Source organism: Serinus canaria, chromosome 4A (genome assembly GCF_022539315.1).
Source record: "Serinus canaria isolate serCan28SL12 chromosome 4A, serCan2020, whole genome shotgun sequence".
NCBI lineage: Eukaryota > Metazoa > Chordata > Aves > Passeriformes > Fringillidae > Serinus > Serinus canaria.
The window spans coordinates 12,196,053-12,223,401 of NC_066318.1; the positions used below are offsets into that span (position 1 = coordinate 12,196,053).

At 37.2% G+C, this 27,349-nt stretch overlaps 1 protein-coding gene across 4 annotated transcripts in view; it reads right to left on the minus strand.

Moving 5' to 3' along the window:
* Positions 1-27,349, minus strand: part of MTMR1 (myotubularin related protein 1) — a 36,934-nt gene that overhangs the window by 2,271 nt on the left and 7,314 nt on the right. For 3 of the 4 annotated variants that reach the window (XM_050974536.1, XM_030228773.2, XM_030228770.2), the window contains 12 exons: positions 25,376-25,451; positions 24,517-24,611; positions 24,199-24,306; positions 23,694-23,795; positions 22,992-23,075; positions 22,270-22,419; positions 21,341-21,529; positions 20,810-20,995; positions 18,017-18,223; positions 17,157-17,249; positions 12,067-12,180; positions 10,546-10,722 (listed from right to left, as the gene is read on the minus strand). In XM_050974536.1, the coding sequence (XP_050830493.1) occupies positions 10,546-10,722; positions 12,067-12,180; positions 17,157-17,249; positions 18,017-18,223; positions 20,810-20,995; positions 21,341-21,529; positions 22,270-22,419; positions 22,992-23,075; positions 23,694-23,795; positions 24,199-24,306; positions 24,517-24,611; positions 25,376-25,421 (1,551 nt within the window). In that variant the 5' untranslated portion in view covers positions 25,422-25,451. Of the gene's footprint in view, positions 1-10,545; positions 10,723-12,066; positions 12,181-17,156; positions 17,250-18,016; positions 18,224-20,809; positions 20,996-21,340; positions 21,530-22,269; positions 22,420-22,991; positions 23,076-23,693; positions 23,796-24,198; positions 24,307-24,516; positions 24,612-25,375; positions 25,452-26,804; positions 26,824-27,349 lie in introns of those variants that run through there. The other variant, XM_050974535.1, reaches the window with a different exon arrangement.

The following is a 27,349-nucleotide window of genomic DNA, read 5'->3' on the forward strand; positions in this document are numbered from 1 at the left end:
ACATCATCTACAGCAATTTTAAAAGTATAACTTTTGGAGTCTTCAGCAGAACAACAGCTGCCACCACCAGGTCCCAATGACCCTGGAGCCCTGCCCTCACTGTGCAATGAATTCTCTCTCTTGCAGTTTTACTCTCCATCCTCTATAAAAACTTTCAGTAAGTGAGGCCACAAATCTACAGATCTCCTTCACTAATCAAACACAAAGCACACCCTCCAGAAAGCCAATCTCATTTTTCTGAGGTAGACTACAGAAAGTAGAACACCTACAAACATGGAAAAACTGAGCCTGCTGATAAAGATTGTCCAAGATGCTGTAATACACACTGTGGAAACTTCAAATTTTAGTAAAGATTGAGATTTTCTGGAATTGGTATCCCCTGTATTTATTTTTCCCTCTCAATAAAAGATCACTTTCTCCCAGACTCCTACTTTAGATTTCTTTAGGAAGACATTTTCCTGAAACATTTAGGTCCCTAACAGAATGATTTACCATTGGAATCATCAGTCACACAAAGGCTCCCTGGGTCATGGGAGATCTGTACACCTGATTTCTGCACAGCTTAACCATGATTCAGTGAACCAGGCCAGATTTCACATGGCATCAGCTGCTGGGGTCACTGCAGAGCTCACACACTCTCAAAAAGCAGCTCCACTAACTGGCTTCTGGGGAACCTACTACAAACCTTTCCAGGACAGACCACACGAAAGCTGCTGCAGGACTTGGTATGCTCTGCAAAGTGCTTTGAGGAAGGAAAGTGTGGCTGCACCCCTCGGTCCCTCTGCATGCCCAGAGCTAATTCAGCAGGCTCATGCTCCAGCCTTGACGCAAGTGCTGTTCTCCCCACAGGTCCATCCTGAAGAGCAGAGCTGCCTTTCAATAAATTAGCTACATAACAATAATGACATTTAAAAAGCCTGTGTATATTCAACTCACACACAAAACTCTTCAACATTAAGATTGCAAAATTACGCTCTCAAAGAATTAGGAGGTGTCAGAATGAAGATTACTTCTCCAACCTCAATTCAGCCTTCCTGTACATCTGTATAAAATCATTGGTCAAATAAATATTAAAATACTAGCTTCCCCCTTGTATTCCTCATTTACTCAGTGCACAGGCTGATGCCACCTAATTAATGAGAAGTTATTCAATATTTAGTTTTCTTTGCAGTGTCTGACCTCATCTTTTATTTATTGTTCTGAATTTAAAATGCTAAAGTTTCCTTTTCTGTACTTTCATCTCATGTCAAGAAACAAATTTATTTCTGCAGCACCCTAATGAGGTATGGGAGTATTAACACTCTACTTCTACAAACAAGGATCTGAAGCCAGCATCTCCTAATTTAACAGAGAACTTGGGAATTCTGCAGCTGGGGCATGTGGGTATCAAGCAGGACACCCACTAAATAAGGACAAAAAAAGGGACCTTTCTGTTCCAGGTGAGCTCTCTTGCAACAGAGGAATCCTGTGGCAAAGGCAGGGAGAAATGTCATTTCTCTCAGGGGACAGCTCTTTCTCTGCCTGCAGCCATGTCCCCTCAGCCTACTTTCCCAGACTCTGTTCCATGGGTGGAACAGAAAGTGAACAGCTCCAGCACCCAGAGCATTATTCACTCCTATTCCCTGCTAGACACAACTCTCTCACAGACTCTGTATAAAATCCATCTCTCAGTCCTTTTGATTTATTCTCAGTTCTTGAGAATTCACTGAGATTATTGCAGCCTCAGACCTCCAAATTGGAGGAATTTTTTCCAGGATATGAGTGGGACAGTTTCTGAAATATAATCTCACTAAAACCTCATGTTTTCCCTAGAGATGGAGCATTTATAGAAAAACAGCCCCTTGCCCCAACAGAATTTCTGTAAGTTTCCCAATCTTTTCATATGGGAAAACATTTCTCTTAGTCACATTCTCATAATCAACTGAGCCTTCTTGGATTAAGTTTTACAAAACAATTCAGTCAGACACACAAACTTGGGGACTCGATGCAAACCATTAGAGCCCAGCTAAGTTGTGAGCAAGGCAGAGTAGGGTCTTAGAGTAGGGAAGAAAAGGGGTCGCCTTCAAAATACTGGCCAGCTTTCAGTAAGGGCATGTTAGATTTAAACACTGCAGGACAGTTCCACATGAATATCATCATGCCATTTCATCTGGCAGAGTAAACACAACAGAAGGGTTTTCTGATATGATGCCTTTCCCAGGAAAAGATTCTTTTTGATTGCCATTAACACAGCATCACGTAGATGCACACAATAAATAATAAAATTCCAGAAAGAGGTTTCACATATTAAACTTTCAATAAACACTTCAATTTCATGAACTAACATGCCAAATTCAGTCTAGAAAAATCTCAAGCAGCTCAATTTTCAAGCAGCTGACAATAGCTGATTTTTTAGTAATAAAGGTTCATGTTCAAATTACATTATCATGGGGTAAGGAAAAGGTGTTACAGGCAGTTGAAGTACCACAGAAGTTCCTACAAAAAGACCTGAAGATCAGCCTGGCACGAGGATGGAGGAGGAAGAGTAAAAAGATGAAACATAATGAATTAAATTCTGTCATGAAAAACATGAAAATTAAAAAGTCAGTTAATTTCCACACTTCCTAAAGACTTATTGCCAGGGAGACCTGTTGCTGTCAGTGTATCCTGAAACCATCCTGCACAAATTCTTACAGATAACCATCTCCATTTTTGTCACTTCACCCTGTTCTATTTCATCATGAGATTCCTCTCTCAAACAAAAACTTCTTCAGAAGGAAATGGGTCCAACAACCTTCACAATAACACCTGTAATGGCTTGCTGTGAACGAGGCTCTCCTTCACTCTGCCACTGTTTAGAATGAAAGGAAGTGGAAGAGTGACAGATTCTGTAAGGAACAAGAAGTTTGAAGAAGATTGTTTATTACAAGATCTTGTTACCACCTTAACCCTAGAACTGTGTACTTGCACAGCACAAGTAGCATCTCCAAGGCAAGCTTTTATTACTGTCTTGTTAAGAAATCATGTAATTGGTTTGCCTGAGATGAATTTGTTGGGAAGCTGACAGCAGCTGTACTGTTTTCTACGCTCTCATTTTGCCTCTCAATTAGGAGTTGAACCTCAAAAGATGACTCTGGACCTATCACCCAGCTGCATTCAACTTATTTTTGCTGCTGTAGATTTTCAGCAGAGTATGCATCCTTTCCTTTGTCACACCAGTGTCCCCACAGTGATGCTGCCAGGCAACACTCAGCTCCTACAGCCATCATTTCTGTCCATAACCCAGCTAAAAGCACAGAACTATTTCTGCTGCATGAGAGGAGCCTACACAGATGATACTCTACCCAGCAGTGCATCTACAGTTTGGCTGGGCTGGAAAATTTCCTGGGCCATTGCTCTTCAGGATGTTTTTCATGTGCTATTTAAACTATTATCTCAATGTGCTGAAAACCAGTACATTTCATTTCTGTGATTTAACACAACAGTCCAGCAAAAATGAAGTAGAAACATAAAGGTGAATGTACTACATACCTTTAAATGGATTTTGGAGGGCAAACTTCATAAAAAAAAAATCTGCTGTGTACTATTTACAAGAAATAGAAATAGATTTCTCCAGTCACGTAAAATTTACTATGAACAGTTTGAAGCTGATCACCCCAAAACAAAATTGGCACTTGCATCTGATACAGGTAGCAACAGAACCAAACAGGGACAAGAATACAGAGTTTGCCAGCAGCACTAAGTAGTGGGGAAAAGGGCCTGGATCCTTGGGAAGTCTGACCTCACTCCAGGCATTAACCAAAAAGTTGGCCCAGTAAAAGCTGCAGAAGAATCTACCCACAGCAGTTTAAAAGACTTTTCAATGTTGGGGCTTTTTTGTTTTGTTCTCCCCCTCTATTTTTTTTGTTTTGTGGGTTTTTTAGTTTTTTTAATTATTACTGTAATACTGACTCAGGAAGTCAGACTCCATGCTGCTCACCTACCTCATAACTAATTTTCCCCACCATTTACTCAAACTCTGTGCCCCAAGTCCTTGTACCTGTCCTGAGCAATACCCTCAGCATTAAATATAAGTTTTATAGACTTCTGCCTGTTGTCCACAATTCTGGCATCTTTCTGTTTGGCTTTAAGCTCTAACCAAATTTTGTACCATCACATTCAAATCCCTAGTTTTGTTCCATTACCTCTCTTTCACTGAGTTATCTTAAGGAACTAACTTTTTTTGTAAACAGAAAGTAAAAAGAATATCCAACTCACCAGGAAGATTTTATTTAGGGAAGCTCACATTTTTTCCTGTTTTTTTCCATTTCAACATTTCTCTAAGTTTTAGTTCACCAAGCCACAATTCAACACAGGACCTGATTCCCTCCTCATACAACCTTCACCTGTAGCTACCTTCAACTTCTGCAATTCCTCCCTGTTACTTGGTTCCCTTCCCCTTCCCAGGATATTGCCAGCTGCCCCATCACCCCTAAGAGTTTTCTCCTGTCTGGTACCTGCAGTCTCTCTGCCCTGTTAGCCATGACATGATTCTCACACTACTAATGATATCTGCAATATCTGAAACCCCATTCCCAACCAGTAAAAAGCAGCAAAATGCTGCCAAAATTGAGTGAGCCAAGGACCATTCTTCACTAAGGAAGAAGTGATTGCAGGTTTCTGCAAAGTAACCACTTAAAATGGGTGGTGTTTGTTTTCCTCCTTTAGTTTCCTTTGCTGCCTATTTCATTCAAAAGCAGGTACTTTTCCTCTACCTTAACAGTAGGGTACCTACTGCCTACACTGAGCAGAAAAATATTGACACCACTGCTAAAAACATTCTTTATTACTAAAAATACCATTGATATTAAACCCTTTTTTAAACTGAATTATCCACCTATATCAAAAGCAGAACCTGGTGCAGTGTAATGCTGAGCACATGCCACTTCACAGTTATGATGAATTATTCCTGCTGGGGAAGGATTTGAGGAAAAATAAAATGTTTGTTTTTTTTTTTTTTTTTAACTATGCCCTCTAGAGAAACCACAGTTATGCTATACCATATACATACTACATCCCACATAAAAACCATCTAGACATAAGACAGCTTCATTTCCTCAGAAAGCATTCCTCTTCACAGAATTACTACAGTTCACTTTCAGTATTGATTTTCACGTTTTCATTCCCAAGGAATCCTTCAGGACTCTGAAGTGCTTTTGGATAGCAAAATTTGTCAACACAAGGATGGATAAAAGAGAAATTATAATAGTTACTCACTTATAGTACCACCAAGTCTTAATTGGGTGGATATCTACTGTGTGTTACTCCACGAGCTCAAGGACAGCCATTCACATGAAAATTGTTCAACAGTGAATGCATTTTGCCTTGTTCAGTGAGCACACTTTATCTATTTTAGCCACAGGGAAGAAAAGCTGCAGAAGAAAATGGTTATTTTAAATTCATTGCTCAGCTTAAGACTGTCAGTTTTCCAAAAACCTACTCTGTGCTTTGGAAAGACAACAATATCTTTCACTTGAGCTTTTTGTTCCTCTCTGTGAAGAACTGGAACTCTGACAGCCTAGTTAACAGGACACCTGTAGCAAAAGGCAATCTCAAATGATGAAGACAGCAATTTTCAATAATAGTCAATACTTCCACACTTCTTGCTCCTGAGAGATCAAACAAAAAGCCCTGGTCTCCTGGAAAAGCAAGAACAGAAATCATGAATTTTGGATAGGAAAAGTCATAATTTCCCCAAAGCTATCAGGTGGGATCTGGAACAACTGATAGATTTCCAGACTCAGGAAACTGCACATGCTACAAGTTGATGCCATTGCTTGTTAAAACCTACAGCCCACTTACATTTAGACATCTGAGACAAGATAGAAATGCTTGCCCTTCAGAATCTGTTAGAAGCTCCCAAAAATGAAGATTATTTGCATAGTACTAGCTTGTCCCATTCTGAGCACATTCTGATGCTCACTATAGGATACCAATTTCTTTTTCTTAGGTAACTACAGATTGTTTCAGCATCCAGGATAAGCAGTTAGTCTCTATTTTATTCCATACTGATTGAATACTGAGACTTCCATCTATAGATGAAATTATCTGCAGTAGACTAGACTCTGGAAATCTTTACTTGACACTCAACTAGAGAGAAAACCAAAACCTGCCTCATCTCGGAAGGAACGCTTTGTTAATTGCAGGGATGAAATCTGCCCTGTAAGGTAACACCCAGCTGCCTAAGCCACAAGGCAATTCCTTCTCCTGACATCTCCTGCCTCACTCTTTCATTCAAAAAGAGGGACTCAGGACCAGCAATACCAAACAGTTCCAGAGCTGTGTGACAGCTCTGTCCTGCCACAAAATGGTGGTAAATCAAATGGGTGGACTTTCAAAAATATGACAATGGCAACTTGCTTGGAGGGGAACACACCAGGCAGTGAGACTGAAGGCAGAGATAAATACATGAACACTCCATGTGCCAGACAGTAAGTTACATGCAGTAAGTTCCACATTATCCTATTACATGCAGGATAAAGCACTGCAGTAATTATGTTTTCCAGTTTATTGTCAGCAATTTTCCCAGTGACACTCAGGATCTTATTTGTTGTTTTCACTATACAATATTCTGTGTTTATTGACACTGAAGCACAGCTAACATCTGATTGCTCAACTGTTCAACACATCAAATCCTCTGGCAATAGCATCAAATAAAAGCAGCAATTGTAAGCTATTTATATAGTTTACAGTCATTTCTGAATATACTGAACAAAGAGCTTTACTTATTCCTACCTCTCCCTTTCACATCTTTAAGTGAGCTGCTAACCAGCCAACAGAATTTCCTGACTCTTGCACAGAAGTTTTGAGATTGCCTTGAGCAGATGATCCCATCACAGAAGCTGAATTGAATTTCTAGGTGATAGATGGTGCTAGCCTTTTACTCTGGATGACAGTCCACACACATGAAGAAATTAATGAATTTGAAAAATTACAGGGATTTCTATGGTTTCAACATGAGCACTGTGGCCAAATTTACAGAACAGAGCTTGAAGAAAAATTACCAGGCATAGAAAAATAAAAAAAAACTAAAATTAAACTAAGCCCTGTCCTCCAAGGGTTAAAACATAATTTACAAGAAAGCATAAAAAGAACTAAACACCTCCTAATGGACTGTGCAAGGTTTGGTGACTAAAATGCATTATTTTCCTTGCCTCTCACAGTTTGACTTGAAAGGACTGGAACTTTTATTCATGCTCTGCATATATGAATGATGGGGGTGTGTTAGTTCAAAACTAATGCCCCTGCAGAGATCATACTCATTGTTGTGTCCTCCCCACCTTCCAGAGATGCCCAAAGAGATACCTAATGATATCTGGCAGCCAAAACTCTCAAATCAGTGTCAAGAAGAGGATGAAATAAATACACAGAAAAGGGAAAAATATATATCAATTGAAAAAATTCCAAAGTGTCATTATCTAATGTATTCCAGACTAGAAGGGTCATCTGTAAAGCCACAGCCACAGATCCCACACTTCTGTATGACAGGATGGAAAAGCTTGTCTTCCACATGTCACATACAAATACACATTTCTCCAACTCAAAGAAAGGGCAAATCTGAAAAAGGTCTCCTCAGTCAATGAACTCAAATAAGACAGCACTTAGATCTATCTAATTTTCCTAGGACAAGAAGCCAATAATGATGTAACACCTCCAAACTCAAACAAAAAACTTTTTATTTTCCTTAAGAATTAGAATAACCTTGTTGAAGCACAATTTAGCAACAAGAAATGTCCATATTTAACCTAGAATTTTCCAAAGAGTTCAGTTCTCAGATTTCTGAGCTTTGAAGCCTATGGAAAGAGGCTGTGTGTCCTTAAGTGCACAAGATCTACTGCAATACAAAAGAAACAGGGCTCTTGATGCAAATAAACATGAAAACCACCATCTCAGGCTTCCACAAAGCTTAGACAGAACTGAAGTCATATCATTCTAAGCAATCTTTATAGAACATAGGAATGATGCTAAACTCTGCATGTCCTAAGGCAATGAAGAATATGCTCAGACTGTATCACACTGGTAAAGGCTGAGACACAGATATTTGAAGACAGAGTACAATAATACAAAAACAAATAAATGGTTATATCAAGTTCCCATTCAGTAATTTTCAAATAAAAAAATTACAGGTGATAAATGCTCATTTCCAATAGAAAAGGCAATGAAGTGCAATGAAACTTCTCTCAGTCCATTTAAAAATCAAGCTTATTAATCAAGCGGAAATGAGAAAAACTAAAATATTGCCTCCAACCAAAACCTGCCCTTCTGCTCCTGTGAGATTTCTCTCCCATAACACCAAGTTGGTTCAAAACAGGTTTCAAAGATCCATTCTGATTATATTCAAAAGTACTATTATTCGTCTTCCCTTAAATTCACCTATTGGGCTTTTTCTCCTTTTTGGTGAGCACCTCAAAAACAATAAATATGGTTTAGTTTTCTAAAGATGTTTTTTCAGCTGATAAAACAGTACAAGGTTGCCTTGAACTAATCATCAGAGAACTTACTCATGTTAAATATTTATTTTTCTCTTATATTTAGTTGCAAATCAAGATAACACATTAAAAGGTATTCAACAAAATCACCTTTTATCAGTAGGCAGGGATGCCCATTATTTAAATAAATCCACTGATTAAGAAATTTTTTCACTGAAGATAAGTGAAGACCTGCTGGGTGTCACAAGGGTCATTGCCTTTTTTTTTGTCACTGAATGCACGTGAATGTTACTGAATTGGTTGACAGGGTTTGACAACAGACAATGCAAACACAGGGGAAAGCAAACTTAGTATATTGTGATTAGTATATTCTTACTGCACTTATATTCTGTGATTGCAGAAACTATTTACTTGCTTGTATGAGTTTGTGCTTTCATAATTTCATAATCAGACTGGCAAATGCAATTCTGCAATAAAAAATTGTAATTTCTGCTGCTAATTTATCCAAGCAGATTTGAAACCCTCTCAAATGTTGGTCATAAACATAAATTCAGGCCAGAGACAAGAAGAAAGGGATGATGTATCACGACAAAACTTACGTGGCAGAACTGAAAAGGTGAAACACTTTTTAAGTACTTTAAGAAAAGCAGGTGGCAGGAAAGTTAAGGCAGTTACCAGGACCAGCACAGTTTGTTCCCTTCAGCTCCTGCTGGAGGATCTGCTCTCTCATGTGAATGAGTCTCATGTGCCAGAGTGACTGAGGAGCATCTCCCAGAGAAGCAGGCAGAGCACTCAGCAGTGAGCAGAGCTGTCACTAAGAGATGTGACAGCTTCCCCACCCTCCCTCTTTTGGACCAGGACTGGTTTTCATGTGGCTCACAAAGCCTGCTTGCTCTCAGGGCCTGGAGATCTTAATCAAATACAAGTCATAAACCAACACTGCTGCAGCTAGTGCAAACAGCACCCAAATGGATTCAGCAAAGAGGCTGAAGGAAAGATGGCATTTTGCTAAAAAGCAGCTGACAATTTCACTTGAAAATTATATCACCTAAAATACACCATCTTTCAAAGTTTTAGCAAGTAAAAGAAACAAAGCAGCTCAGAGGAAACACCTCAGTGTGAAAAGCAAGCAATCCAGACTTTTCCAGGACCTTAAAAGGCATTTCTCAGAAACCTGGACTTCTACCAGTGTAGTCGCCTTGAAACTTACCTTGGAAAACCATCTTTTACAACAGCCTCTGACTTGTGGATGACTAATAAATCTGAAACTCACATCTCATTCTAACTGCTGGAAGATGAAAGCACCTTTTGAGCAATCACTTAATACAGGTAATTTATCATAATATGCTTGGAGGTACCTTGGAATGTTACCTTAAAGAGATGGTGTAGCACACTCAGATATATTATGGTTGTGACACAATCTGAATGTGCTTTCTTCAGACTTCTAAGCATGAGAACATATGGAACATTTGTCTGATGAGATTTAGAGATTTATCTGAATAGCAGACATTACTTATAAGAACAAATACTGGATGAATCAAGGAGCATGTACAGGGAGTGTTTAATCTTTAGTATGCCAGCTTAAAACTATAAAAGCCAATTGAAAACAAGCATCCATGGGATGCTTGGTTTAGAGAGCCTGAATAATGAGTTGGTTAGTCCAGTTCTTTCAGAAACTGCTGCTGTAATCTATGTCAGGGCTGGGGAAAGGGCAAAACATGATTAAAAATAAAGGTACACAAAAACTAGGGGAAGGTCAAGGCAATAAAAGTATTAAAAAGTGTTACAAAGTATTATAAAAGTATTGTAAAAGTAATCTTCTGAGAAAATAAAAGACTGTTAATCTTTACAGGCCAATACAGTGATACTGTAACTCCCTAGTTTGTGACTGCAAAAAAAGGAAAAATCCTTTTTTCAAGTTTGACCACATCCTGCATTATCTTCATGACAAACACCTTTTTCCCTATCAGCTGTAATAAGTGCAACAGATGAGCACTTTTGGATTAAATGCTGCATTTGACACTAAGAAAAATAATAATTTCTCTTAATCTGTGTGACCTTCAGTAAAACATGAAGACATGTGAGAGAGAGCTCATACCTGAGGCCGCATCCTGGGGTTCCACCTGATGTAGTAGTTCACCCACAGCTCCAAATGGTTCAGGCTGGCAACAGGATACAGGACATGGTTCTCATAGTTTACATAGAAGGGATTTGTGAATTCCTCTAACTGGCTGTTTATATAGGACCACAGAGATACAGTCTTTGTGCTCACCTCCTGATTGAAAAAAATAAGATGATAATATCTACATATCAGAAATAATGTCAGAATTTTGCCTTATCTACTAGAAAATTACATGCAGGCTGAGAACACTTCCAGTAGCTGATCATTGAACAGCCTTAAAACTTTAGCAAAACATCTGAACACTTATTTTGGTCCAAGGCTAATAGAGAAAGGAGATTTAGACATATAATTTTCAGAGACATTAAAGTCTAGTTGAGCAAAAGCAAGCTGTACTGCTCATAATTTACAGCAATATATAGAGCTACTTAAATACATGCTTACACAGTGACCAACTAATCTAAAAAGATTAGCTTTAACAGGAATATCAGTGAAGAGACATGGAGTTTGGAAGATCCAAAACAGTGTCTGTGAAAAATAATTTTTCAATCTTCCCACTCATACTATTTGCTCCTAACAAATAATTGATATTATGCTTTAAACTGACTATTTGTACTTTTATTTGCACTTCTCAAAGTTGGATTAGTCTAAATTTAATCAGCATAATAATGGTCAGATCAAAGACTGGAAATCTGAACTTACATCAGATTCATCTTGCAAATTTAAACTCCTTCAAGGTTGTAAAGCATGTGTTTCTACCACCACTGTCTCTTGAATTGCATTTCTCTATTGAGAATTGCATCTGACTACTTATTTATGAAAGAAAGCTGTCTGGAAACCCTGCATTTGCTGAGAACATGTTATTCAGCTCCATCTTGTGGTATTTACATGCAACTTTTCCCCTACAGAAGCAGTAGAGACAAATTAAAAAAAACAAAAACGGCAGAACTAAATATAACAAGAAGATGAGACAGTAAAAACAACAAAGCCACAAGTAAGCAAAAGTGCACTTGGAATAGCAACAAACTTCTATTTTTTCTTCACAAACACATAATCTTTCATTGAATCCTAACTTCATTCATTTAGATAATTTTAATTTCTGTAGTCCTCAATCACAAGTTCCGTCCAGTTGTGTCCTACAGTAACCTGCCACGTCATCCATAGGAGTTGCTTCAGAAATAGTGAAAGAAATGCTAATATTATTTAATAATTACTATTGTTTAAAATTTTATATTTTGGCTAAAAATACCTGCAAGAGAACTTACTAAACCATCAACCCCACAGACAGATGATAACTAGAGAAACCTAAGTGCCACCTCACTTAAGAGCAGGGCATTCAGCATATATATCTCATACCATGAAATTTAATGTCTGCACTGTTTTTTAAGACTATGTGACAAATGTATTTAAAAACACAGCTCAGACAATCTGAGGTCATTTTCTATGCATTTTAATATAAAAATCAGAAAACCAAGAATGGGCATTACACTGATTATTTACCTCTTTTAATCTCTCTTTTTCACAGTTGCATAAGAAAGTCCCGAAGAGACAACTATAAAGGTGATCCAGAATGGTGATCAAAAATAACTCATTGAATTCAAACGCTGCAGGAAACTGATATTAAAAAAAAGGGTAAAATTACTTTAAGCATTATTTTAAGCAGTGTAGAAAGGAAGAAAACCAGACATAAGAAGCAACCAAATAATCCAGGTGAGATTTTTGTCCTATTTAGGGATTATCTGCAGGAAAACTCAGCAATTTCAGAAACTCCCACTTCAATAATCCATTTCACCTACGTACTTCTCTACAAATACTTCTCAGAGCTATACTTTACATTCATTATCCAAGTATACCAGAATACAAACATTAGCTGATGTGAAACTGGTGATATAAAGCAATCCATTTTAAGAAGCTCTAACAGTGTTCTGTTCTACCCCAAGCCCTCTTAAACATATGCTTTATATCTCTTATTACAGAACAAGAAAACATTCTGGGAAAAAAAAAAAAGGAAAAATAAGATAATGGCATTTAAGAGTTTTATTTCCTATTTCAACATGCAATGAATTGAATAATAAAGACTACTACACATACATTGTACTTAAAATTTAATTAAAACTTTTCTTTCACTTTCTACTCAAGTAAGTTACTTTTCTCCATTTCACCCTGAGTTTACCATCAGCTATATACAATAAGCCTTTAATTCCTCTTCTTCTGTATGGGAAAGTAAATCCTGTACATCTGAAATGAAAGAACTCTTATTTCCCTGAGCACCATTAGGTATTTTATTCACAAGCACAGGTTACCTGATATATTCTAAGACAAACAGTCAGAAATCTGAAAATGTTTCTCCTAATCTGTAGAGCTCTAAAAATTCATAAAGGAAGAAATTACTACAAAATTCATGGGCTGCTGCCCATTCAGACGGAAAAAGTCCTTCTTCAATCAGATTTTATGGTAAGACTACCTGTGGCAACTACTTGATGTGTCAAAATAACTTTTTGTCCAGGATGAGAAGGGTAGCAAATACAGACATGGAATGATAACCATTTAGAAGAATAACAAATTGAGAAGACTTAAGGAAAACTTAAGAGGTAGAATTTTTCTCATTAACAATAAAGAGCATGTAATAAGAGAATAATGTTCAGGACAAATGAAACAAACTTTGTGCATTCCCTCTAATAGAGCACATCTTCACAGGAGTCTTAAAGACAAAGTTTTAGATTTGCAAGGCAGAATTTCCTGCTATATGGAGAAATCCTAAGTCAGTATTTCAGATGTGCAGAAAGCACAATCTTTCTTAAGAGGACTGGTTTCTGTTTTGTGCCACTAAAGAACACTGAATACCTTGGTGAGTGACTCAAGAGCTACTTAAAATGAAGATGACTCCTATAGTTAGGAGGAATAACAGCAATTGGGACTGTGGGTGAACTAGCTGATCCAGAAATTCCTCTTCAGTGTCAGCTATGATTTATGAAGGGCAAATGTTTATTCATGTTAAAAGTAAAGAGTTGAATAACATACAATGGGTGTGCTTGTATTAAATGCAGAAAGAGCTAAGTTTTAAACAATGTTTTATAAAAAAGAAGATTGATCTAAGATAAACATTGTAAAAGCATTTCCTTTCCAAGACTTCTCAAGCTAATACATACCATCTTTCGACTGAAAATCTTGAGTAAGGAGATTATCAGCACCATGGCACAGAAAATGAATGGGAGCCTTCTCTTCTATGACTCTGCTGTAGATTGTGCACTGTTCACCAGCACAGTGTGCTCACACTGGGGCTTCTCTTGCAAATCATGAGCTGTTTTCAACCTCCTCACCATTTGTTTTCATAAGGCATGGAGGAAACTACAAGTATCAAAATCTCTTTTTCAGTCATGTTCATAAGTTAACTACTTTTGAACTTCCTTCTCTCTAGGAAATCATGCCAAAACTTAATTACAAAACAATGATGTTAAAAGCACAGCTATTACTTTAAGGAAGTATGAACAGAACTTGAGAAGCAGGTGTGCTGAACCAAGTCAGGAGAAAATTCACTGGGTCTCAGATCTCAGCCTGCTGTGTCCAACTCAAAGCAGCAATCAGATACAGAGAGGAAAAATAATTTGCAAAGCATCAAAATGATATTTGGAAAAAACTTTGAAGACAAAGTGTCTCCTAGAGGGACTCTCTTTAACTGAAAGCATTTAATGAGCCTTGTCACATCAGGGTTCTGTGTTGTGACAGGTCCATACTAATCAGAAGGAGGCCGACATGGCCACTATTCCAATCCAGTGAAGCATATTCAAAATTCCGAACATCAATGGTTACTCTCCAACTAGTTTATTAATAAGTGATAACACTTTATTGAAACCCAGTCTTTGGATACAAGAGTTGTACTGTTGGAGCTGATGTATCAAGACTGTAGAGCTTCTATTACTGCTGCTGAAAAATCACTGACCTAAAAATGCCTTTCTCTGTATTTCCAAGCCTATTAGTGTCTGCTTGAAGATTCAGGTGGAAAAATTCCACAAATGGAAATTTACTTCTTCTCAAATCCACTAATTATGAGAAAACACATGGTCATTAAAATCTCCCACTTGTTGCAGGAGTTTTTGGGTTTTTTTTTAAAGTGGCATTTAAAAAAATAAATTATCTTGTTAAAGTCTGATGGTGAGAAGTAGCATTTGATTCAAAGATATGCAAAATACACTTGCTTTTTAATCAATGAACCTGTTCTGTTCTACAGTAACACTGAAACACTTGGCAGAAGAACTGTGCAATGGACAACAATGGTTAACTGAACACTAGACAGAGGAACAGTGCATTGCTGAATCCAGTGAAAAATGCATCTACAGCAACAGCTGACATCCAGTAACAAACAGGATGAAACTTTCTGCTGACTTTCTGCAGACCTTCCTCCTGTGAGGGTTCTGTGCATGAAAGGTAGGAAGTTAAACTGCAGGGCTACATGCAAATTTTACAGTTCTGTTTCATTTTTAACCAGGCATCAGTATTTCATCAGCTCACATGTGGCCCTTCCAGTTTGACATCTGCTACTCAGTATCACCAGAATTTACTAACAGAGGAGGGAAATCACTTCACCATGAAGTTTTTTATTAAAATCTGATGCCAATGTACTTCTCTCAAGTTCTCCATTATTTTGTGTCATGAAGACCATAAACCCAAGGGAAAATATAAGGCTGTCAAGGCCTAAATTTCATTGTCTGAAGCTATCTGGAAATTTCTGTCTTAGTGGGAAGTTAGAGATTCTCTCACTGTTTTAAGGTGACTGTTTTAAAAATATAACTCTTAAACCCCAAAAGAGCCTATTTGCTTGCTTTTAGGCTATGCCCAAACCAGAGCCCTTACACCCTCCAGTCATTAACACTTACTTAAGGTTTGGAACATTTCACATATGTTTACCATGAATTCTAAAGAAAAATGAGTTCTAAAACAGAACTATCACTGTTTTATGAGCAAATGATCTGCACAATGATAAAACACAATGATAAAAGAATCCTGTTTTTCAAAGGTCTGTGTCAAGATAATCACAGTCTTCACATCCATTCTCTAAGTGTTCAAGTCAACTGAAAAATTAAAATAAGTGAGCAAGAACTGTTCAAGAATAACTTTTTCTATTTTTTTTTCCTATGCAACATTAACGATTTTACAATGTCACTGCTGTTCATGAATTTCAGAACAATTTCTGGACCCAGGTTTTGAACAGATGTGGTATTGGCAAAAAGTTTCATAGATTCCCCCTCTGCCTCCATCCCTTTCTCTTTTTTAAACTAGAGGCAACTAAACTGTTTATAGCAAGAAACAGGAGGCAGCAAGGGAGATCACAAAAACAGAAGAGGCTGCTCTCAATTAAGGATCTCCCCAGAGGACTTTTGTTCCTACCAGGTGTTTAGAACTGCTCCTCTTTGCTATTGTTATTAGCTTTCCTCTGAAAGAGCGACAAAATTTTTCATTTATTTTTTCCAGCCATACTAAACAGCACATTATTGCTGAAATATAGATACACAGAAAGTCTACAAGACCCCCTGGACAACGGCCCAGTATAACAGCAGGGAACTTTCATAAAGCACCAAAGATGACTGTTTTGAAAACTTGAATAAGTTTTGGAAACTATGATGTAAGTTTTAAGAACCATGCTCAGAACAAGAAGACTAAGGTAAGAGATCTGGGAGTGCTAGGATCATATGGAACCAGACTGTTACCCTCCTGCCTTCAAAACAAATCACATACTACAGAGACTTCAGTATAACAGCTTTTACCATAAAAGCACAGACCCATGTTAGGCTTCAAGGAGGTAAAAAAAAGGAAAGAAAAAAAACCAAAAGATAGAGGGGAAGGTAAAAACCAAAGGAGTCAAGCATCAAGAACTTCTAAATCACTTGGAAATAAAGCCTTCAGGTGGACAACCCATTTCAATAATCCCATTAAAGAATGGCAATATAAAGCCACAAAAAAAAGTTTAGGTTTTCGTTCACGGAGGCACAAATAAGGAAAATGAAGACTAAATCCATTCAATAACTTAAGATTTCAGAAGAAAAATGAGAATCTGAATATTTTGGTACCTTAAGAATCACTGATTTCAGAGATCTCCCCTGATCTAGAAGTAAGAGCAGTGATGGAAGTAATAGAGAATAGGTTTGTGTGGTATAAATGCTTTCCTGTATACATAAGGATGAAAATGTTCACATTTGAGACATATATAAAAGAACTCTCTACTACTCCCTGGTCACAATCAGCCCAGATTTTTGCTGTTTCTTAAGGACAATCTAAATCCATACAAACATTTAATCCACCAGTGAACATGCAATCCAAATAATGTATTTCATCAACAATTCTTATTTATATAAACAGCAAACCCTTTGTAAGCTTGTTTAAAAAAAAAATTGCTGGTATTTTGGTTTCAAGACAAAATCTCTACTCTAGCTCCCTGTATTTCACTTTCAACAGAAATTTCCCTCTGCAGCCACAGAGCAACCAATTTCAGGTAAACATGCTACTATTCTGTAAAGGAATGTGTTCTCCTATAGAAATTATGTTGCCAGGAAAAAGACTGATACCTCATAGAAATACACTCCTCAGCATCTTACCTGCCTTGTCATTTGCCAAACACAGTCAATGAACTGCAGGAAGATGGGAGATCTGTCAGCATCTGCATGATCATCATCTCCATGTCCCACTCGCTGGAAGTCAGAGCACACTGATTTCAACCTGGTGTGGCTGCAGTACCATCCCAACACTGCAAAGCTCAACAACTCTTAAATATGTTCCAGGAGTGAACAAGACAAGCAAGTCTTCCATAACATTAACCTGTACTTTTCAATACTAAAAATACCTCCCAATATTAACTTAGGGACATGCCTTCACTGCTGAGCAGAGCTGGAAAGCTCTACCAGTTGCTTCCCCATCTTCTACTGCCAGCCACTGATTTCTACCAGTGGGTGAAACTGGTAGGAATTTATTAAGACTGAACTGAATAAAATGGTTATTCCATATCCACCTGTCATAACTACATGCCATTTCTACTAAATAATCCTAAGAGTCAGAGCCCACAGAATGTCATAACAATTTATTCTAATTCCCCACTAACCCACGTGTTAAAAAAACACTTCAGCCTTAAATCAGAGCAATAACTCCAGCCATTTTACACTTTTGGTTTTCTAATTGTTTTCCTTGGTTCTCCATAATATAAGCTACAATCCCTCATTCTCATAAAAAAGCCACATGACTTTTTCTCACCATTGCATTCAAACCACCTCATCTTTATGTACTTTATATTATATATCACAGAGAGGTTTCTTGTTAAAAATGAATGGGTTACAGTTATCTGACACACTCAGACCATTAAAAAGACACCAGAGACAATAACTAAAATGCAGCAGTGAAAAAACTGCAATTCAAAGTAAAAGCCCTAAAGGTGACAAACTGCACACTAAATTTTCCAGCTTACCATTGCAAATCGATGTCCAAAACTTATCCATTCTTTCTCTACAAGAACTTCAAAGCCCTTGATGGTTCTGTAGTAGCTGTCCAGCATGAGCATGGCCAGAGCAGTGAGCTGTGCAGTTCGGTCCCAGCCATCACTGCAGTGCACCACTACAGAGGTTTTACCAGATTCAATTTTATCTGCAATTCTTACTGCTCCAGCAAGAAGCATCTTAAACAAAAATGAAGAAACAAGTGTATTAAATACTACCAAAACTTTACTAAAAAAAGAAAATATTAAGATTTTATACTCTTTAAGTCATTAAGTTTTAAAATTTCAGATTAATTACAAAATCATGCTGATGACAATGCCTTAAATTAGAGATTTCCAAACAGTGGTGTACATGTTCCTAGAGGTACAAACACAGTGTGCATTCTCTTGTACAGACAGAGAGCTTACCAGCTCCCCATTACTAGAAGCACATAACAAATGAACCTGGGAATCCCTTCTATAATTAATTGATATTCTGTATTATGACGAAAAGAGACAAATACTGTAATCTATTCCAAAGGTTGAAGCTTCAAGGTTTTCAAAAGTTCATTTCACATTAATCAATCACTCTTTCTTGCTCTATTTTTAAGTTCAACTGAAACTACTGAGTTTAGAGAAAAGGACAAAGCATCCTGCTTGCCTGTATCAAAACACAACCCAAACAAACCCAGAAACCCCTGGCTGGGAGCCAGGTGTGATTTGCTGCTGAATGAAGTTTACATGATATTCAGCTTCTGAGCTGACCATCAACAGCCTGGATTTGGTGTCATGGTAGAAGTGAAGGATGCCAGAAGGGAAATACCAAGCAACAATACAGAAGTGTCTGTGTCTATGTGAGTTTGTCTGTATCTATGAGAGAACAGAGTTTGTGGTATGAACTAGTTAACTGCCAATTATTTCAGTTAGAAAGCTCTATTGCATTATTATTAACACAGTTTGGTCTTCAATAAAAGCAGAAAACAAATCTATTCAACATACAGGTATGCAATAGCTTGTTTTAAAGAGAACACAGATGCCTCTGAAGGAAAACAGCTGGAAATAAACAACAGAACAGGTAAAGGAAATGAGCAGGGAATGGGAGACAGAAAACACATTTACTATTAATTCAGCAGATATCTGTGGAGTATATGAAGCTCTTTATTCTATTTCGGACAACAGCCTTTAGAAAACAGCTTCCTCTATAAATTTATTATTCTTTATGGATTTTTCAAAACTTGGTAACCATCACAGTATTTCAGTTAGGGCTCTTAACGAGTAAGTGGCTTTGGACTGGTTTACAAGATGAGAATTGAAAACTAGTTAATAGCACAAGTTCTACCCTCAGACAGAAAATACCCCAGGTATGCAATAAGCACCAAGTGCCTCTACTCATGTTGTTATTACTGTCTGCACACACTGAGAGTTACTGGTGCCTTCACCCCTAGACCATCTCTGGAGCACTGTGGGTGCCAGGGTTGGAAGGTGAGTTTCCAGTAATGCATTGCATTCAACTGGGATACAGCCACACTGGTTTGAGCCAGAAAACAGCAGATGTGTTTAGAGTAAAGCTGAGGAGTGTTACTGCTATAGCAAGCTAAATCAAAAGGCAAAGAACTCTTGGAAGAAATTTCAGAGAGATACCATCATCCTGATTTAATGAATCAGTCTGCAGTTTTTGCTGTCAGTACCCTTTAAGTGAAGTAGCATGTAAGGGACAGATCCATGAAGAATGTCACACATGCATCAACTCTTCAAAATGATTTAAACTGCATTTCAAATTGCTATGCTATTGTCACCTTACAGTGGTATCAAAGTTCACTCCTGACACTGCCTGATCCAAGAACTGAAGTCAGTGGCAATGAAAGGTGACCACAAACACAAAACAGATGACTGTAAAATACCAGGCTGATAAAAAAAGCTTGCCAGATGCTCAGATTCCCAAAGCTGCTTTAAATAGCTCAAATTCAAGCAAACAAGAACATTAAAATGTTCACAAAATATCATTAAATTTGGCTCCTAATTTCGTGTTTGCTCCCTCTACTGGCTCTGCTGCAGTTGTCAACAGGCACTGCTTAACAGTGTCAAACTAATGAATGATCCCAAACATGTTTTGCATGAGTGACATTGAGCCAGCTGCTAATAAAACAAATTACACTCCATCCATATTATTCATAAACAGGGGATTGAATGTGGTAATGAAATAATCTACTCTAAAATAATTTCAAAGGTTAGTGAAACTGACTGTAAAACTGAGTGTGGTAGTGATTTATTTTAACATTATGCTAAATAATAGGGCAGATGATAACCTGATAGATCAGTGGTTACAAACAGCTCATGAAAATGTAGGTGCCCAACACAAGAACTGTAACATTGCACAAAAGGAGGGAAGGATGAGAAAGACTGTGGAATTCACAGTCAAGTTCTTTGGCAGTGGCTCAAATATACTCTGAAGTTCCCAGTGCATTCTTCCAAACAAGAGGGATAACCCTGGACTGCCCACAAACATTCCTTCTCAAGAAAATAAAACACAGCAGTAAATATGATACTGTATTATTGGGAATTAACTCACTATCTCCCAGGACATAAAACTAGAAATACTAAGTTATTATGGAATGCTTAAAATGCTGTGTTCTATGTGATTATTTAACAATTACACTTTTCCACAAGATTATTCTGATTAAAGCAACATGCTCGAGTTTCAGTATTATTTTAACAATATTTTCAGAAGTGCAAGTTAAAACCATGGTTTAAAAAAGTAATTGATCTTCTTCATCAAAAGCATTTTACCCTTATATATTCCAGCCAGTGTGTGGAGTCTACATTTGACAGCCACCGAGTCTCATCAATAGTAGGATAAACAATTTCTTTCAGTTTCCGCAGGGATTCTCTCATGACATGGATATTGTGAATCTCCAGAAAGACCAGCTCTGCATTTGGGTAGGCACTTTCACTTTCATATCCTCCACCTTTAGCCTGTCATTCAAAAGGTAAAAACAGACAATGAGAAGAACATGAGCAAGACTTCAGTATAAGGTGGAGAGAGTTATTTTATTCAAGTTTCAGAATTTTCTGAGAGAAGGGATTATTTTAGTGTTGATAAAAATGTATTTTAGGCTTCTGTTTTTCTACAAAAAAGTGGAGGATTTTTAGGTGGAAGAAATTCTAATTGTAACAGGCTACATTTGATAATACATCCATATACCCTTACCCTTTCTTATCTCTTTTCAACATCAGATTCTCCACATTCTGATATCTGGCTCAAGGCTTCAGCCTTGAGATAAGGCTGATGAACTAATGCCAGTTATGATACAAACCTACCTTGTTTGTATCTGCAACACTATTCTGCCTGGCATCAAAGATGATAAGTTTATGTGACTGAGCATTGGCATCCATAATTGTCTGCAAATATTTTTCATCTTCCTTGCAACGTTTATCATTTGGGCCAACTGATGGCTGGCTGCATCGTGTTATTGTTGCTTGACTCTCAGGATGGATCCAGGATAACACCTGGAACAAGAGAAAACTATTTAATTTACTACACTACTATAAAAGCAGCAGGCCAGAGAACAACCAGACAATCACATTGCCTATCTGGAATTATTTCCTGGCAAATCAACAAATGCAAGTTTATGGACAGGCTGATGCAAAAACATACTGACAGCACACTAGCACTGACTGCTCATCCCAAATCTGAGCCTGAAATGCAGAGTGATTCTAAACATCTTAGCTTTTATTTCTAACCACAGTTAAATCTGTATTATTCTAATTGGAAAAAAAAAAAAAAGGCAATGGAGGAATAAAAAACTGCTTCCACGTGGAAGAGTATTGACCTATATACTACCTTGCTAAGCATGAAAACCAACACAGTCTAACATATTTAAAGTGGTTCTAATGCTACCTTGTCAGTTCTCAAGCAAAGCACTATGGCTATGACACATTCTACTCCAAGTAAGAACACAAGCTAATACATGCCAGAGCATGAGATACCACTGTGGCTTGAAAGTACTAATCCAAACAAAAAACTCACTACAAAGCACAGTAATTGTGCAATTAAACTCATACTTGAGTTGCTCTCTTCAGTTCTAAACCCATCGAGTCAAATTCTTCTTTCTTTTCCCCCCACCCCAACTCAGGAAAGAAGCCATCCCACTGTTGTTTAAAAAACAAAACCTAAAAGAGCACTAATAACTTTTTAAAAGCTACAAATGTCTAAAACACTTCCATTCTCTTGTACAAATTTCACTTACAGGAACTCTCCCTTTTGCTCTAAATGCTGCCACTTTTGAGAGGTCATCGTCCTTTACACTGGTTGGCACAACAAGAACAGCAGGGTATGTATCACAGAGCTCATAGGTGCTGTTAATTTTGGATATCTTCCAACTCTCATTGGGCAAGCCCTGTATGGAAACAAAACAATATTGCATTTTTCAGGTCAGATCTTTACATATCTCAGTTTGGGGCAATGAAAAATTTTATGTGCTGCATGCTTTTAAAAAAAAAGGCATGCCCACTTTTTTTTAAAAAATAAGCTGTAAACTTAGGTCTTCACGCTGAAACATAAACCAGTGGAAGTCTTTATACTAAACTGATAAGGAAAATAACCATATTGAAAATGCAGATTTAAAATTACAAACTACAGTTACTCTTCTGTTTAGTGATGTTTATTCAAATTCCATTTTTTGTAACACCCGTATTTTGCAGAAACAGCACTTGAAAAATGTGGATTCAGAACCATGTTAAGTTAGACCAATTCACTCAAGTACTCAGCACCTGTATCTCCATCAACTTCAGCAGGTGCTCAACACACTCAAATTCAGGCCACTTGCATTTTATTATCTAAACATGATATGCAGACAGTCATCTATGCAGCAAGAGCTGAAAATGATGAGTTTTCTGTAACAATTTTTCCTTGATGAAATGGCTCTGGAGGAGATGGAGAAAAAATTACACCAAGTATTCTATAACTTACCTGCCTCTTATATTCTGCCATTGGATCATACACTTTCCAGCCATTAACAGCAAACTTTTCTTTATAGCTGAATGCAAAAAGAGGCTAAAAACAACAAAACAAAATCATAAATTACTGCCTGAGGGGTTGTAAGAACAGTAACTCCAAACAAGTCAACACTCCAGTATTTCAAATCTAAAGCGGACACAACACCTTCAGTCAAGACTGGAAAACACTGAGCTGGAAAAAATAGTTTCTTTCCATTAAGTATGAGTTCCATTAAGCATGAGTATGATTTTAAAGTTCAAAAAACCAACATAGGAAACAGAAAATTGAAGTTATTTGCCTACACACAACACATCAATGGCAATGCCAAGATTAGAATATCCTTACCCACACAAGCAAGTAAAATAGAATTTTGCAGCTAACTAATAACAAGACTAATTGTACCTATTTGTTGTATTAGACATAACTTCTAGATTTAATTATCTACTGCAGAAAATAAGAGTCAACACATACATATTTTTAATCAGCAACATTAGGCAAACCTAGATCTCAAGGGTTATGCATAAATTAACTTCACCATTTCAGACACAGCTGTGTTTGATGAATTAATGCAAAAAGCACATAGGGTCAGAGTGGCCTGCCTGCTCTGTATTTACTCCCCTACACTTTCCCAAAAGAGGAGAGCCAGTGACAGCCTCTCTCCCTCTCAATACTTACCAGTCCATTAGAAACAGGAAATGCACGTGTTACAAGGTTTTCAAAGATCTCCAGTCTGTTCTGCTCTTCCTGTTTATAGGCCAGCCGCAAATTTCTCATATCCTGTCAAAAATAAGTGACAGTTTTACTCTATGATAAATTAAAAAAAAAAAAGAAAAAGCAGTTATAAGACATTTGATTGAATGAAGGCATATATGGAACACTAAGTCACTGACATCATCTAACCCCAACAGAACAGAGTTGTGTAAGCATTCATGAGATAACTAGGACTGTCATTAGAGATGTTTGATATAAAAATTGCCATTTTTCCTTTGAATTCACTCTACAGACAAAAGGCAGAAGTGTTTTAGACTGCAAGTATCATAGAGGAACTGAAAAAAATGAAGCACGATTCAAATACAGGAAACTGATCAGACAGAAAAACAGCACATGGGCTGGCAGATTCTTCTTACAGAAAAATGAAATTAAAATAGTTTAATATTAATAAATCTCTACCATGCCTTACCTTGCAAACTATTTCTATACCACATGAATTGTCTCCATGGCTCTGTACTCCAATTTTTTCAACCCTACTTATAACTCCAAGGGGAACATCAACAACAAAAGGTGGATCCTGAAATTTGAATATAAAACAAATAGATTTTATTACATGAGAAGAAATACAAATTACTATTATTCATGTGTGTTTCGTTAGAGCCAACAGTAATTCCAGTTTATTAAACTGCTGTGAAACATCACACTTCACTGAATTTGTCACTTTCTGAAATCTACTTCAGCAACATTCCTATCTGGAAGAACAGGCAGATAGATAATGAAGTCTTACCCTCTCGACACTTTTGATAAACATTCTGAAGTCCGTCACTGTGAGTGTGCCACTGACTGCTCCCATAAATGGACAGATATACATAACATCCTTAGCTGGAAAACAGATCAATTAAGCTTTGTTTTACTATTATAGACATTTCTTGCATAACAATCTATTTTCACTTGAAACTCACAAGATTTTGGCAGCTTCACAAGATTTTGATGCCTGACCTCTTTAGGAAAGTCTATTCTTGCAGAGTTGTCTTTATCTCAACAATGAAAGCAATCAAATTCCTCCACTGCTGCTCAGCAGCTCCTGAGCACTTGGGGCAGGCAGGTCCCCAGCATCTGCGGGTATCCCAGGTGCAGAGCACCCACACCCACCCCAAAACCAGAGCATCCCAAGTGGCAGTCACTGATCCACATGCACCCAATCTCCAAGTCATTCAGCTCTATGCCCATATCTCTGTTTTCACTTTTATTCGCTGGTATTCTTTCCTAGCCAAGTACTGCACTGCTAGCAGAGAGAAATAAATCCCACTAAGTACTGGAAACTAAGTTCACCATAACTTCATCTTTTTTGAAGAATATAATTTTGAATCAATGACATATCCTTAGCACCCCCAAGCAGAAATACAATACATACATCTCTATGGAACAAAAAATCCTTAGGAAAAGAAATATTTATATGGACCAAGTCACCCTCTGGATCTGATTTCTCCTTCCTACACTAGTATTTAAAAGACAAAGAAAAGAAATCCACATCTAATCTTAAGTGCATCAAATGAAATAACAAAAGTCAAAAGGAAGTAACATTCTGCCTTTAAATAAAGCAGCAGTTTAACAGTATTCAGTGCAGCACTCAGTGGTACTCTTACCGATAACTTTGATTGATTCTCCAGGAAAAAGTGGAGCCTCTTCCATCTGTGCCAGTTTGTTTCCATCCCGCAGAGCCTGGCAAAAATCCAAAATCATGAGTAAATCTCACTGTCCATCTGTACCACATCGATATATTTTGATGCAAAGTGCTTTTACTACCAGATTACTGGAAGACAAGAAGTGTGTCTTTTTTAAAATCACACAACTGTACTAAATAATACCACAGGAAAAGAAAAAAAAACAAACAACCAAACACAAAACTAAGTATAAATTTAACACAGACATACATGTTAGTAACATATTAGTAACAAAGCATTCATGCAACAATTAGTTTCACATGCTGGCTATATATAGCATACAAAAATATGAACAATAAGATCAGCCCAAATTAGTAATTAATAACTTGTTAGTTTTTTGCTCAATGCAGGTATTATTTGGGGTATTTTATCTATTTGAGAACATTTTAAAGCTCTTTAAAAAAAATCTAACGCTGCTTATTTAATATTTGAGTATTTTAATCTGAGAGAATTATATGGCAGAAACTTTATTTATTTAACATTTTAACTTTGTGATTTTGATAGCAAGAAGCACCCCACAATGCTCTATTTCAATCAATACCTTACTAAGAGTGCCACAGGTTATGGAATGGGTTAACTACATGAATTTTGGATCCAGATGGTCAGATTAAGAATGCAGTAATAACAAAATATACAAGGACAAATAGCAATTTTAAAATAGGAATTAGTTTAATAAATTTTCACTGAAGTAAATGGCTTCATTGCTGAATGATACATGATGGATTCTTAGGGTCCTTTGCTGGCAGCTAAGATTTACAATGTACTAAAGATTGTAATAAAGCATACAACAGTTTGTGGGACTGTTAAGGACCATGTAATAAAGTGATCTGTCTCAGGTCAAAATGATGAGATATTAGCCTCTCCATTTTTCACATCCTGAATAAACATAATGGGGTAACTTCTTACAACAAACAACTAACCCTCCCCTTCTACTGGAGCTCTGACCCACACAGAAGTAACTGGCAGGATCTCTCTGCTTCCAGACTATCCCAAGCTCTCCTTAACAAATCATTTCCAAAAATATTTCAGCTGATCTCTGGCTTCAGATTTCTTGGAAAATTTTGGAATTTTACACTCAGAACTCAATCACAAAAAATAATGTGCAGAGAAACAGCCAGTGCTTACAAACTGAGGGTGGATGTGCTCTGCAAGCCAGGCTTATATTCAGTGTTATATTTTAGACTACATGACCTTACAAGAAAACTCTGTCTGGCACATAACCAGTTACAATTAAATGCTTTCTAGGGCTTCTCTTGAGTAAGAAAACGAAGATTTGTATGCACTGTATGAGTACTACTTTATTGTACCTTGCTACATAGTTAATGAATGAAAGATGAGTAAAACTTGCCACCTGCTCAGGTTCTGCTTCAGAATGATAGCCATTGTGTCCATCCTGAATCTCCTGCTTTGCATGAGGCAGCAGTAGGGTAAGAGAGAAGTAACAGCAAAAAAATTGCAGACAACAGGTGAAAGGACAGAATCTTATCTTTTTTTTTGTTTCCCTTTTTAAAATTTCCTTAAAAAGACAGCATATACTTTAACTCCAGTTTAGCTTTCCAAAATCTTCCACTCCTGGCACACACTACTTTCCACAGAAGGGAATCCAAGCTATTAGCACCATCCTTTGAATGTTACTTGGCACAACACAAAGTGAAAAATTTACTCCCTTTTTCACAAAAGAGTTAGTGCTGGTAGATAAGAACATAAAAGTATGTACTGTCTTTTTAAGACAAATAACCTCACAATGAAGGAAATTAATTTCAGTATGCCACATGCTTATCAATAGAAGAAATTGAGTACAACTTGCAATGGCAGCATTATGGGAAAACTCATGCAATCTTTCACAGAAAAAAATAGGTTGACATCAAATAGAAGTACCTAGACATTAAAAAAAAA